Source organism: Pundamilia nyererei, unplaced genomic scaffold, assembly GCF_000239375.1.
Source record: "Pundamilia nyererei isolate P.nyererei 1_Seehausen unplaced genomic scaffold, PunNye1.0 scaffold00293, whole genome shotgun sequence".
Taxonomy (NCBI): domain Eukaryota; kingdom Metazoa; phylum Chordata; class Actinopteri; order Cichliformes; family Cichlidae; genus Pundamilia; species Pundamilia nyererei.
In genome coordinates this window covers 189,736-205,087 of record NW_005187694.1, presented here as the reverse complement: position 1 = coordinate 205,087, position 15,352 = coordinate 189,736, and the positions used below count along the sequence as shown (strand labels likewise).

The window sequence follows — 15,352 nt, the reverse complement described above, 5'->3', positions numbered from 1 at the left end:
TGTTTTAAAATGACGAAGCCTCCAGCTATTAAATAATAAAGCAATCACACATCAACAACTTTACAGCAATGAACAAGGGAACCACCGCCATGCAGTATGCGCTACCAGCCTCTTTATTCAGAAGACGCCACTATATAGTCTCTACCTGCTCAGATTTGTCCCTCATGTGTCTCCTCGTGGCCAAAAGACACTTTGCTCAGCAGCGGAAACGTTGTGTCTCCCTCCGCGCTGCTCGCCTCCGCCGCGGCTCCTTCCTCCAAACACATTCACTAACATATGACAGTTTGCAGGGAAATTCTTGACAATTGCTATCTTGAGTGTGTGGCATAAATAGCAGGCAGAGTCCTCGCTGGGTTATGATGGGGCGGCTTGATGGTTGCTTCCATGGCACAGCGCTGATTGGTCCGGCTGCGGCCTGACGTCAGGAGGCTGGAAATAAGGCTGGGTTGGAGCTTTAGGACCAAGACAGTGTACTAGAGATCGAGCGCATCCTTGCGTACGCACGGTACTGGAGATCGAGGGGCATCCCAGCACACTGATTACAACCGGAGCGACCGGCGAGTCCCAGCATCCTATCACAAACCAAACATCCAGGATCATCCAACAGAGAGGAAGGGAAACACTCTTTTTTCATCTTCTGGCTGTGTGATTTTGTTTCTCGCCGGGTTTTGAACAGTGGATAAGATGCCATGTTAAAGTACTCTGAATTATTTGTAGGCGTGCGTGTCTTCTTGTGTGACAGCTCTGCCCTAAAATCGTTTTATTAGAAGCCTCTGTCAGCACTGGCTGCCATACGACGCTCTTCTCTTTGGCCGATGCGTCACCGGGACAACCAAACCGGCTCCCCTCTTCTCGCCTGAGCCGATCGGCAGCTTCCTGTGCTGAACACCTTGGTTGAATTTTGCCACGGATCCATAAAAGGACTGATTTATTTTTTTCAACCTTTTGACTTTTCCTCCAGTGAGGACGCGATCGCCAACCCTTCCTGGTTCTTTGCTTTTTGGGACCTTGAGTCTTTTTACGCATGCAGGGAGAAATCTGTGGTGACACCTGATCGACTGGCTTCTCTTGCGCACGTTTGACCCAGGAGCTCCAGGCGAATCGGGGAGGGAGAGAGCAGATACTCGGTCAATGCTCGGCCTGTGCTGTTGATTTGGTTTGTGTGTTTGCTTCGTTTGTGGGGGGTTGTTGCCCAGCCAAAGCCATGGTCCATTGCGCCGGCTGCGAGAGGCCTATCCTGGACCGCTTTCTGCTCAACGTGCTGGACAGAGCCTGGCACGTCAAGTGCGTGCAATGCTGCGAGTGCAAATGCAATTTGACAGAGAAATGTTTTTCTCGAGAAGGGAGACTATACTGCAAAAACGATTTCTTTAGGTAAGCTCGATGAAGATGGCAGAAACCCTTTGAAAAGTAATGTTTTTGTACTCCTTCGCTCTTTTACTTTTCTTTTGCATACGAATAAGACGCAGCAGGTAAGCAGGGACAAACCATGAAGGAAATTATATAAAGATATTTATATATTTTCAAAAGAAGGACCAAAGGTAGTTATGGCACACAGTGAGACGAGAAAACTAAATAAGAAACCCTACAAACATTAGATTAAACTGCAAACGACCTCAGTCTACCGCAAATTTAGTGGAAACATCTGTATCTTCCACGTTATTTACCATTTGAAAATATAGTCTATTAATTGTAGGTGACCACCAAAAAAAGCAAAGTATTTCTTCGTGGCTCAGACTGCTGTTACAGTTCAAATCTGCTCAATTATAAGTGAAGAAAACCTAAAAGATAACACAAACAAAAATGACAGAACATCTGGTTAGGTAACAAAGAGAATGTCCTTTTGAATTCTCTAAATAAACGAATAAAACGACCCGTCCCGTCTTTTGATTAGTAGTAAGTAATTGAAAGCTTGTTAACTTGGATTCTTATGCAAAAACAGCAACAAAAGAGGAGCAGCAACATTAAACGCGTGTGCGCTCACTCTCAGCAGGGGGAGGGTTTGTTAGGAAATCGAGGAAATCACACTTGAAGGAGTTTTTTTGTTGGGTTTTTTTTACAGCTTGTTGGCAGTCGTGGGAGCTTAGAGCATCAAACCGGCGCTAGAGAAACCGCTGCCCGGTGTGTTTGCTCAGTCTGGCTGAGGAGGACGTGATAAGTGGATTTGAATAGTAAACTAGTTGAAAAGATCAGGTCCGCAGACGATGCAATCACAGACGTGCAGTCAACAAGCACCGCACGCAACTCAGCAAACATTGTTTAACAGTGAAGTAGATGGCAGGGTGATAATTTATGAGCCAAAATCCAACCTAGTTTTTAAAGACACCTCAAAATGGTTTATTTACTGAAGCTCGACGCTTAAAATACGTGTTTGCAAAGACACACAAAAAACATGTAAAATGTAAAATAGAGGTAAAAATGTAACAGATGAAATTTTTGTGCAAAGGTTAATGCAGAGAGGAGTTCGCGTTTGTTTGTTTGCTGGCTTTATGGGTTTTTTTTTTAAAGAGGCAAAGCTACTGGTCAGCATTTTCTTTTACAAAAATAAAAAGTACAATTATAGCACAAATTATTATTATTATTATTATTATTATTATTATTATTATTATAGCATGTGATATAGAAATCTCCTAAAATAAAAAAACTATCTCTGTATGAATCTTCATTATTTTTGATCCGTTAAAATAATGATGGAATTAAAATGTCACATTTAACAATATTTATGACTCGATTTCATTCCTTAAATTACGCTGATATTTAATAGGATGGATTAATAATAAAATATGTATATCATACAAAGATATATATGAGAGAGAGCAAGACAGAAATAGATGATTTGTATCCTTAAGACACAGTTATAACTTCCGGATGTTTATTTTGAATGTTTATTTTTGTGTCCGTTATATAAGTCGGCCCCATCACTTTGGTGTTTTTCCTTGCTAAATGTTTAGATCATTGTCTCTTTAAAGCAAATACATTAATAAACAATAAATTAAAAATGCAGAACACCCTTAATAGCAGGAGTAACCACCTCCATCCCCCGCAGGCGGTTCGGCACCAAGTGTGGCGGTTGCTCGCAGGGCATCTCTCCTAACGACCTGGTCCGGAGGGCCCGGAGCAAAGTGTTTCACCTTAACTGCTTCACCTGCATGATGTGCAACAAGCAGCTCTCCACCGGCGAGGAGCTCTACATCATAGACGAGAACAAATTCGTTTGCAAAGACGATTACCTAAACAACACCAGTGTAAAAGACACCAACCTCCTCTCAGGTATGCAGAGTCCTGCACGTGTGTTCTGTGAGTGTGTGTACGCAGGGCGAGTTAAATAATAATAATGATAATAATAATGATAGATAGATAGATAGATATTTATTTATTTGTTTATTTATTTTTAAAGATGGACTTAACGTTTTCAACCTCACAGTGGCTTCCTCATTTCCATGACACAGCGCACGATGGTTTAAAAGCGCGAAATATTTTCTTTTCAGTTCAGATGATGGTTCTTTTGGCCTGATATGTAGCTGTGCTCAATCTGTTTTATTTTCATAATGTCAGATTTGGCTTTCTTTTTCTGTCCTTCTTTCTTTCTAATTAAGACTGTGCATTCTTTACTTGATATTTAAGCCTCCTCCGCATTCATAAATTCTGCTGTTGGTAAATTTTCATTTTGTAAAACAAATGGCTGTATGTCACAAGTAAGGCCCGAATTCAGCACAAAACAACATCACTACAAAACGATAATTCCGAAATATAACTTCTAGTTAGCAGTGTTAGCGTGTGTTTGCACTTTGTCAGTGGTGATAATCCACCGAGTTAAATGCACTTTTAGAGACTCTGGCGCTTCACTGCTACGATAACACTGCTGTGTGAATATTATTCTAATATTTAGATGTCGTTTCTGCAGTAACGGCATGCAGCGACCCGAGTTTATCACCAGACTCTCAAGACCAGCTACAGGATGACGTGGTCCTAAAGGACACAGAGATAGCCGCGCTGTCCGACAAGGAGACCGTTAACAACGAGAACGACGACCAGAACCTGGGAGGGAAGCGGCGTGGCCCACGGACCACCATCAAGGCCAAGCAGCTGGAGACACTGAAAGCAGCGTTTGCCGCCACTCCAAAGCCCACCAGACACATCAGGGAGCAGCTGGCCCAGGAGACGGGCCTCAACATGAGGGTCATCCAGGTAAAGAAACAGCTGCACCCAAGCAGGAGCTCTGCTTCAGCCTAAACTCAGTCTATAAGTCTATATAGACCATTATTTTTATTATCATTATTTTATCAAATGCGTGTTTCTAAATGTGTGGTCCATGCGGCCTCCTAATGCAATCCTTGATGTAGTATCATAACTTTCGTGGTCCCCGGTGATTTAAACACGATTCTGTAGTAAATCATCTAAATCGTGCAATGTGATGCTTTCAAATATTATGGAAATAGATTCAGGGGACACCCAGGAGTTGAGGAGGTGGGCTCGCGCCTTTTTCCGTTTTATAGGGTGTTACGCACCCATTAAAAGGTGTGATGTAACAGCTTATATTTTATGGAAAAATGTCCCAGCCAAGCTGCCAGACAGCAATGACCGAGCAGGCCCTCATCCCATCAGGGAGGCTCCACCTCCCCAAGCCTCCCCTCTCATATCCTTCACCCCTCTTTAAACGAGGCCTCTTCCCTTCAAACTGCGCGGTCACATCGAATTCATTAAGCCAAAGATTGGCCGATGGACGAGGTTGATTTGGAAATGGGTAATTTATATGGGTATTTTTGATTCTTGGCGCACACGACGGGGCAAAGTCGCCAACTGGCGCCGAGGTGCTGGGAGCGCTGGGAGCGCTAGGAGTCCTGGCACAGCGCTGCCATCACGTTTTGCGACCACATTTAGCCACGCTGTGAGCATTTTCAGCCAAGTGGAAAGGCACAAATCTGTTTCAAGGGTCTTCAGATTGTATCCTCACAACAAGCGTGCGTTACAGAAGGCCAAGTTAAACAACAAACGCCACATACAACCAACTGTATGTTATTATTATTATTATTATTATTATTATTATTATTATTATTATTGATAATCCCAACTGATATTATTATAAATCATGGTTTATTTTCAAAGTCTATTGTGTGACACAAGAATTGGAAATACCTAATAATAAAATGTCTCAAATAAATTATATTTACGCGCCAAAATCACGCAAACGTAGCCCTAAATTTATTGCAAAGTAGTCAAAGTAGTAGTGTCATTTTTAAAACTACTATACATTTTTGTTTGTTTGCTTGTTTGTTTAAAAAAAAGGCAAAATGCTTTAACGTAGAGTAATACCGAAAACGTGGAAGCGGGGAGATAGTGCTATTTAATGTGTGTGCGCTTGAGCGAGGAAAGGGGAGAGCATAATTAAAGGAAGCCGGCCTATAGATTAGGAAATGATAACCTCCAAGAGTCCGGTAATATATTGGTAACAACCCGCCTATTAAGTATTAATTGGAGATTTTAAACCCCTGCTGCTGCAGCCTTCAGTCGGAGTAAATGGAGGGTTAAAAGATCATTAGGGAGGTTAGATGGGACTGTCGCTCCTTAAACGATAATTGGGCGCAGTCCTCTTCGCCGCAGAGCCTTGCGAATTTAACGCACTGGCTCAACACGCTTGCCGCATACAGCGCGGTTATTGACTCTAATAAGAAGACTGCGGAGTAGGTGCCAAGGTAAACATGATACCTAATTACACTTTCCTTTCAATGAGGATACATTTAAATGCCGACGTTTGTTTGCATGTTCAGAAAAAACAAGCAAACCATTGTTTGTTTAGATATTTATTCATAGAATAGCAGCTCTAACCCCTCCCCGGCCACCCCCTTCCATAATCTCCATTTCTGCCTCTCCTCTCGTCTTTCGCCATAGAATATTGACGTGCAATCGAAATGGCGTCAGCAGTCTATTGCATATTTTCTGGGCCACATGATGTGATACACACGTACGCGTGTGTGTGGTTGCGTTTGTTCAGGTCTGGTTCCAGAACCGACGTTCCAAAGAGAGGCGGATGAAGCAGCTGAGCGCACTGGGCGCCCGGAGGCACGCGTTTTTCCGGAGCCCGAGGCGAATGAGGGCGCTGGGTGACCGGTTGGAGCCTGGGGAGCTCATCCCCAACGGACCCTTCTCCTACTATGGAGGTATGGTTGCTTAATATTTTCTTTCTTTTTTGACACGTTAAATTTCAACCTGGTTCTGACTGATAATGTGTTCGCCAAACATTGAATTGTTAAAAACAATTCAATGCATCATCTGTTATTTCCTATTAGCCGGTCATTTCTTCTTAATGTTTTGTCTTATATGCCATTATCCTATTCCCGGGGAATTATTTAGGTCTATGCCACTTTTTAAAGACGACCAGTGAGTAGCGAGCACACTAGGTCTATCCACATTTAACCGTCTTCGTTGTTTTCACACAATATTAAATGTCAAATGAGTGCATAATGTTAAAAACTAAAATGTATGAACAAGCAGTGAAAATGATGTAGTTTTCCTACTTACTGTTATTGTGGATGTATTCAAAAACAAACAAAAGAGGCTATACATGTTTTAGTCTGGGTCATCTCATCCACAGGCTTTAAGAAATGGCTTAGTATGGAATTCACTTCAAGTGAAGTTAGTTTACACCTGAGTGATTTCATACCAACGCGGCAATATTTCATCAAATGCTTTGAAATATCTGTTAATTTTCAGAGAATTCCATTTGTGTCTGGGCCTTTGTCCTTCCTGCTGAAGCAAAAAGTCTAATAATATTCTGCTGAGCTGAAAAAATTGGTCTCAGTAGGTAGAATCGCTGATGAAATGGCCCCCATTTTAATTAATTTTGTGGCCACGTTGTTCTCCCCACCCAATTGCAGTTTTGATTTAAGTGTAACGTGCTCTGTGACTAATGTAGCACAGCGAAGGTCTCTTTTTCTCTAATGCAAATCAAGCTATGTATATATATTCAATGAATTCCTCAACATCCCTGGAATTACTTCTGCAAACCCATTGTTCTCAGTCTGAGCTAATGGTGATATTTTTTTTCTACTTCTCTTGCATCTGCAGATTATCAAAGTGAATACTATGGTCCAGCAGGGAACTATGACTTTTTCCCTCAGGGGCCACCATCATCACAGGCCCAGACCCCAGTTGATCTCCCCTTTGTGCCATCCTCAGGCCCCACAGGCAACCCCCTTGGAGGTATGGACCACCCGCTCCCGGGCCACCATCCCTCCACTGAGGTGCAACGTTTCTCCGATATCATGTCCCACCACCCAGGGGATTCTCCCAGCCCAGAGCCCGGCATCCCAGGGCCCCTGCACAGCATCTCGTCAGAAGTGTTCGGCCCTAGTCCTCCTTTTACCTCACTGTCACTGAACGGGAGCGGATACAATAACCATCTGTCTCACCCGCCCTCAGAAATGAACGAGGGCACTGTGTGGTAGCTTTGCGAGGGAGCGGACTTTGCTGGCCAGAGATTCAGTAATGAAGGGTCGTGAGATCTGGAAGTGTTGGGGGACTGAGTCCAGAACAGGGACACGGATAATGACTGGGTTAGGGCAGTACCATAAACTATTTTTCTCCTTTTTTTTTTGGTGATTTCATATTTATTTATTTATTTATTTTCCCATTTGTTGTTCTTTTTGACAGGAGAGCATATTTAGCATAAAAATGATGCCCCAAAACACTGCAGCATTACATTCGGGTGTTTTGATTGCTTCTTTCAACTCTTACCCCTACCCAGCCTGCATCCAAAAACTGGACTGAGACATCTTGTTACCCCTCCTGATTCCGGTCAGTGGCACGGCAGAGCGACCAATCCCCCAGTCCCCCTAACACTTAAAAAAAAGGAAGAAAAAAAACCTTTTCAAAATCTCCTGTAATATGTCCTAAACATGAAAACATCCTTAGCTACTGTCAAAGACTTCAATAGCTTTACAGAGAGAGAATAAAGGGGCTAAGGGTTGGTTGTGTGCTGACCTGGCACAGTAGGAAGGCTGAGCGGCATTCAGACTATGTGCGAGGAACTAGACGTGTCCCTTGTATTTATTCAGAAGCTCCTCAGACCTCTTGCCTCTTAAGGCTCTGCCATATTGACACTTAACCTTTTTCACAATATGTTTCTGGAGGCCAGAAGAAATGACAGTTTTCTCCTCTGCCTGGACTATTTGTTTGTTTCGGTTTCAGAATTTCAACCAAATCTGAAGAAGGCTGCCTTCAAAAGGCAAACCAGTAAAAGACTCCCTATGGATTGCAAGCCCTTTATTAAAAATGGAAGTGAACTTGAAATGGTGAGATGAAGTCTACCTTCTAAAAATCTTCTACTGGGGTTCTAAATGGGACTTAGAACAGTCAACTGTTTACGTAATATATTCAATTCAGGAGTCCAGAAGTCTCGAAAACCACGTTTTAGAACCTCTCAATCCATATAAAAATGTTCCAAGCAACCAACCAAACTTTTGTATTGATTTCATTTATATTGTACGGAGATAAAAACACATTTGCTGGGGTTGTGGTTCACTGTGCTAGTTTGTACGAGATGTTGTTTACAAAAAAGGTTAAAAAAATAAAAACACGAGTAAAGTAGACATTTGACAAATAAAAAAAATAGCACAAATATTGTTAAAGTGCTTTGCACCATCATCGCAGAACGTGTTGAGACAAAATGTAAGTGTTAAAAGGAGTAATCGAATTCTTAATTTTTTTAGTCTGCTGACGATACATTCATAAAACTGTTAATATACTTAGGTTTTATTTTTGTGTCTTTAAAGAAGAAAAATCCAAACTATTAAAAACTGATGATCAAATATGCAGCAAGCAGCTGCTACATCTCTTTGAATATCAAGCCCTCATGGTATGTCTTTTATTGTTCCAATAAACCTAAGCTTATGTGACCTCCAGTGCATATTAGACCATTCACTGTATAAATACCACATGTTGACAAATGTGTTTGTAATAAACTAGAAAATATACGTCATTTTTTTGGGGAGCAGCTATCTTAAAGTATACCAGACATTACAGTGCATTGTGTTTCACAAAGTATTGAAGGTACATTACAGCTTTTGTCCAGTTTCTTGAACTGTGGAATATTTGTCCTTAATTGCAGACACTGATGCTGATTGGTTAAATCTGAATAACTGGACTCGAAAATGATGAGCATATTTAAAATGGCATTTGGTGGAAAATGATGAAAATACAGAAAGAAACAAAAGCAGAAGTCTAAATGAGAAGAGTGATGGAAACATGCAGTGTAGGTTTGTGATGATAATCCTTACCTGTCATCACAGGGTTTTCTTCTCGTCCCTGTTGCAGTGTTGCAACACACCCTAAACTCAAACAGAACAACAACAAAAAAACTTTTTTGCTGATTTTACTTTTTCTCCCAGCAACGGAGGAATTCAGTGGACCAGTTTGCTGCAGCGAACACAAGGGGGAGTGAATACACTCCTCATGCTGATGCAGTTTCTCCTTCCAGCTGCTTTGGCTCCAGCCTCACATTCTTCCATTCAGTTACTCGAGGTCGTCAGCTAATCACGAGCAGTTAGCTGTGCTACTGTGAAGGACAATGAAATTGCTGTGGCCGTGGCTCTCGTGTTTGTTATGCTTTTCTTAGCGGGCTCCAGTATTATTATTCCCTGTAGGTTTCTGTTCTTTCAGTGCAGTCTGGCGGCTGGGAAGGACATCTCCCAACTTATTTCGGCGAACATAGCTGCAGTAATAATCAAGAAGCCCAAACACCGAGGCGTGATGTTTTTGCAGGAAAAATGGAAAAATTTTCATACTTGTACGGAAGCGAGTCAGGCGGTGGGATTGTGGTGTGAATCTGGGGAAACCTTTATCTCCCTAACCCCAGCCTGTGCAGTTAGGACTGTATGCAATCCCAGTTTTCCTCCCTGCCTCCAGACTGTAATCCACCATGAATTAATCATGGTCTTGAGAGTTAACCAAGCTTGGGGAGGTGGAGGTAAAGGGTGTGTGGAAGGATATAGGTCTCTGTTGAGCCCCTGCGCTTAGAACTCCCCCTCCCCCCAGTCCACCCACCCACCGTAGTAGCTCCACGCACCGGCGACTGACCGCCCCCAGGGCCACAGCTCTTTAAATTCAAATCTCCTATTGATCGCTCATCAGCTGTTGGTGCAAACTGACCTTGTAGGCTAATACTGGAAAAATAAAATAAGCCTTAACAGCAGTGAATGGGTTTTAAATGACATTTTAAATCTCTGAGTCAGGACATTTGAATAGCCTACACACCCACTGGGAGCCAAAATAAGTGCACTTTTTGTGCATGTGTGTGATGAGAGAGGATGATGGGAAGGAGGTGGGTGACAGTAGTGACAGCGTGTGTGTGTGTGTGCTGGGGGGCTTTAATACTTAAAGGATGGCATGGGGGTACAAAATGGTTTACTTTAGAGTACAACAGGGGATCTGGCCCAGCAGACAAACACTGACATTCTCTGAGGGTTGTTTTTTTTTTTGGAGGGGGGGGGGGTTGCACTCTCCATATGAGAAGCATTTGGCTGCTAGTTTTAAATGTAGAGTGGCTCAGCTGGAAGTGTATCCTCTCCTTGGAGCGAATGTAGCATAAGCACACAAACACATGGCACTGGGCCTCGTTTCTTCTCAAACAAATGACACATGTTGGGGGAAGCCAGCTCCTTGGCCAGAAATGAGAAAACGCTGTTAATCAATGGAGCGGGTTGCTTGATCGCTGAGCCTCATTTCCCTGGCTCAGTACTCAGCCAGTGGGTGATACACAGTCGTGTAACAAAATCTGATAAGCTGACCTCTGCTGATGAGCTGTTTGTTTTGCCACCTCACTGGTCTTTACACTTCCTCCTCTTATCAAAGACAGAAGGATGTGTTTAAGTCAGACCATTTTTTTCGACTTTTTTAGTAATGTTGGGCAGCATAGTCTACAAACACCTACTATTTTACAAAGAGAGGTATAAATCAGGAGGGAGTTAACCTAGTGTTTAAGGCACTAGGTGCATTAAACACCTAGTGCCTTTTATCTGTTTTCAGAATAAGAAAAAAGATGCTCCACAGAAACTGATTGGTTAAAAGAATTGTTAGGAATAAGAATTATCAGACCTTTTAGCAATTACGAGTCATTTTAGACATTATCAGTGGCTGAGAAGAAAAAGAAGAGAGAGCCATCTCAAGAAAATTTTGATTTTACTGCAAACGGCTGACCAGGAAATCAAAGAAGTGAACTAAAATCGCATATGGTCCTAATTTTTATTGGCAACATTTTGTTTGGTTCAGTGTGAAAAAAGTTGCTTCATAAATATTTTATTGTTGCTTTAAAACACTCATGCACACCTATATCCCCCCCCCCCCTAAAAAACAAAACTTTATCAGTGAACAAAGAGAAGGTTCTTCCTAATATTTAAATTTAGCATTTTTAATCATTCTGCTACAAATGTTACCTTAGAAGTGCTGAATTATGTGTGGCTTAAAAATGTCACTTTTGTTTTTCTAAATATTCTGGTCCTGCTTTGAGGTAGCTTGCTTACAGATAGTGATGAGTATATATTCATCCGCACCAAAGTACAAAGTAGAATTTAAACAGTGTGAACAATAAATAGAAGATTTATAAAACATTTATAAGACATGATGTGAGGCGAAAGTATTGAACGAGAGCTCACAAATAAACAAAACTCACACTACAAGCCATCATAATCCACATTCCAAAATACCATTTATTACTGCACTGTGTATCACCATGATATAGGTTAATATAAAGGTAGTTACTGATAAATCGAAATTACTGCCTCACAAATATAAAAACATATACTGACAAGAACGACTGTTTTATTGTTACTATTTACAGTTAAGTTCAAAAGTGTTTGGACAACAACACAGTTATATTTTCAGATTTTGTTTCTCTTCATCACACTCGTCAGTTTTAATTCAAAAATAATTCCTCATTTTTATAAGGCCAAAAACATTTGGACAATCTAAAATTATTTTAAATATGAAGATTGCTTTTAAAACTTAAATGAAAATGATTAGCAGTTAGTGATCGTCCTTCCTGATTCTCTGATTGTTTGCATATTTTTACACTTGTTTCAAAGTTTCAGATCATCAAACACATATTAATATCAAACAAAGAAAACACAAATAAACAAACAGTTTTTAAATGATTTCATTTATTAAGGAGAATAAAAAGCTTTCCAGATCGTACAGCCCTATATGAATGATTGAGACCCGATAATGGCAATGATAATATAAATAACAGGACTTTATATAAAGGCACCTTTCAAACCCCCCACGTTTACCTTACATTAGTACAGTAAAATATCCCAAACCTGAAAATCCTTTGCAGTCAGTTACTACCTGAAGTCTAGAACACCAGGATATCCAAAATGCAGCGTTTCCTTCCTCGAGAAACTATGTCAACTTTTGCCCTGGCTGACTTTGACTCTTATTTCAAGAAATCTGGCCAAACTTATTAAAGAACAAAATGTGACTATCCAGAGTTGGGACCAGGAAGCAAAGTCTTACAGACCTCTCTGCAGCTTTTCTCCTCCTATCATCCCCCAAAACCCTAACCCCAAAGACACTGTGTATGTTTCCATACAATCGAAAGACAAACCAAAAAATAACCAAATAAAAAATTATTTTAAAAATTAACAAAGAATAATTTAACACCCACAACTGTACCTAAGTGCAAATCAATTAAATGGGGGCTATTAAACAGGTCTCTCTCTCCTTTTAGAAAATTATATAATAATTGATCACCGCATTGATTTATTCTGCTTTACAGAAACCTGGTTACCCCTGAGTTATATTGTCTGTCCTCAAAGCACAGGTCAAGGAGGAGGAGTGGCAGCAATCTTCCACTCCAGCTATTAATCAAACAAAGACCTAGAACATTAAAGTATACCTATAACCATAACTAGCAATGACTTTATGAGTTTCTTCACATATAAAATTTTAACCATTTGACAAAAAAATCATTCACAGCCATCCCACAGCAGTGCCACTGAGTAACTCTAATAACCACTGATGTTTACTTAGATTGGACGACCCTTTACTGTGTTCGTTTGTAGTTTTCCAGCCCTTTATATCTGTGAACTTGTCTATGTTTAGCACATAGTTGTGACTGAAAATTATTTTTCTGTTTAAAATTTTAAAAATCTATATTCCTCCAACTATTGCAATTGGTTCTTTTAACATCTGTCATTAAACCAACAGAGTAATGATACCAAAACACAATTGTGGCTGTTGGAAGGTGTGCATTAAATGAAGCCCAAACATGCAGGATATGATTAGTGCCCTGTTTTCCATACAAAGCCACGACCTTACAGTTAAAACGTTTAGGTTTTTGCCTGGTACATTAATAAAACATGGCCAAATGTATCAAATAAAGTGAACAATTTAGCTATTTCTTATTGTAACTGCAAAATAAATAAAAACATTATACATTTCAAAGTTCTGTCCGTAGTGCTCGCCTCTGACAAAAATCTCAGTAAATGTGACTTTATAAAAGTGAATGTTTTACTTATAATTGGTAGCCCATTGCTCTACGATTTACATAAGGAAATTGCCCATGTAACAAACAATGTGTTCACCCAAAGAAGAAAGTACACTCGTCTAGCAAAGTGGAAAGTACTAATTTCCCCCTGGAGAATGTCCTGATGGTATGTGAGGTCTGCAGGTTGGCCTGATTAGCACGTGCATGGAGTGTGTCTACACCATCTGACCCACTGAGTGATATTCATTTGTCATTCACATATTGGAGACCAACTGCTGTGTTTGTTGCTCAGGGCAAGGGTTTTCTCAATGAGTTGTTTGTGTATGACTGCACTGGCAATCTCTCATCATATTACAAGGAATCCACACTTCAGTGCAAAATCTGTTTATAATTTCTTGTTGTTGAACTTGTGCATTTCCTTTCATGAACAGTGTGTTTTTGAATGCATATTTTATATAAAATTATTATTTTATAAATATAGTATCAGTATGGTTTACAAGGCCATGCTGAGCTAGTAAATTAGTTGAGTGTGTTTGGAAATTTTTCTGAAATAATCTTAGACTAAAGTCAGACAAAACAGATTCTCAGCCTTCACACTGTGACACTTGGTCAGGATCATGGGTGTTATTTTTAACAGAATCTTTTAGTGTCAGTTTGAAGTGTGCAGGGTTGTCCAGTAAACTTCAGGAAAACATGCTCTGCTAGTATTAAAGGAAGCCTGTTGCAGATGGGCAAAGAAACATAACGTGGTTAATTTTGTCACAGGTTGTATTTTGACACAGAAAATCATCTTTTCTTAAATTTAAGGGGATAGCTATGTTACCTGAACCCAACCAAGCAGCAACTAAAAATAAAAATTCAAAATAGTAAAATTATTTTTTTAAATGATTATGTTGTCAACAGCAATAGGAAACATAGTTTTAAAGATCCCTATATAGCATTATTATTACTTTCACCTTCAGATCAGGATTTTGCCCATGAAGGAGAGGTCAAAGTTCAGATGTGACATAATATTGTAAATCTTTCTGTATGCTGTAAATACACACCGCACTTGTAAGAATCATAACTTCTAAGTTATAAATGCTTTTTGTCAATTTTCAACCAATAAGTCATCAGGCTGTCCTTGAAGAGCTTGTTGTAAGCCACATTTTAATGGATTGCTAACCTGACCCCACAGTACAGCCATATAAATGGTAAATGGTCTGTATTTGTATAGCGCTTTACTTGGTCCTATACACAATCATCCACCCATTCACACACACATTCACACACTGGTGATGGCCACGGCCGCCCTGGGGCGAACTGACAGAGGCGAGGCTGCCGGACACTGGCGCCACCGGGCCCTCTGACCACCACCAGTGGGCAACGGGTGAAGTGTCTTGCCCAAGGACACAACGACCGAGACTGTCAGAGCCGGGGCTCGAACCTGCAACCTTCCGATTGCAAGACGAACGCCCAACTCTTGAGCCACGATCGCCCCCATTTTAGAATTGTTTACTGTGTATTTCCCCTGATAAGCAAATTGATTTTTGTTATTTTCTGCTAGCTTAGCATTTTTTGCGCTTGCATTATCTGGTTGTGTTTGAGCAAGTGGCTGCATGCACCAGCGTAGAAAGCCCTTATCACCCAAACACACTGTAACTTAAGCTCCAGGTGCTTGCTGCCATGTTACTGTACTCAACACACATGGCCATGTTGCTAATTAAAGCAATCCTATGCTTATCCTGAGGGGGAAATACCTGGATTACCAGGATATTTGCAACTCAAACCTGAGACATGCCTAATCAATTTAAGGCCATTAGACAATTAATTCACTTTGGTAAAGGGTGGTATTTGCAAATGCACTAATCTGGCTCCTAAGTTGTCACTGTG

At 40.8% G+C, this 15,352-nt stretch overlaps 1 protein-coding gene across 1 annotated transcript; it reads left to right on the top strand.

Moving 5' to 3' along the window:
• Positions 1–484: 484 nt before the first annotated feature.
• Positions 485–8,778, top strand: lhx1a (LIM homeobox 1a). The gene is made up of 5 exons (XM_005750934.1): positions 485–1,374; positions 3,047–3,270; positions 3,905–4,188; positions 5,993–6,158; positions 7,066–8,778. The coding sequence occupies exons 1-5, from the start codon at positions 1,205–1,207 to the stop codon at positions 7,443–7,445; spliced, it is 1,224 nt and encodes a 407-aa protein (XP_005750991.1). The 5' UTR covers positions 485–1,204; the 3' UTR covers positions 7,446–8,778.
• Positions 8,779–15,352: the final 6,574 nt, after the last annotated feature.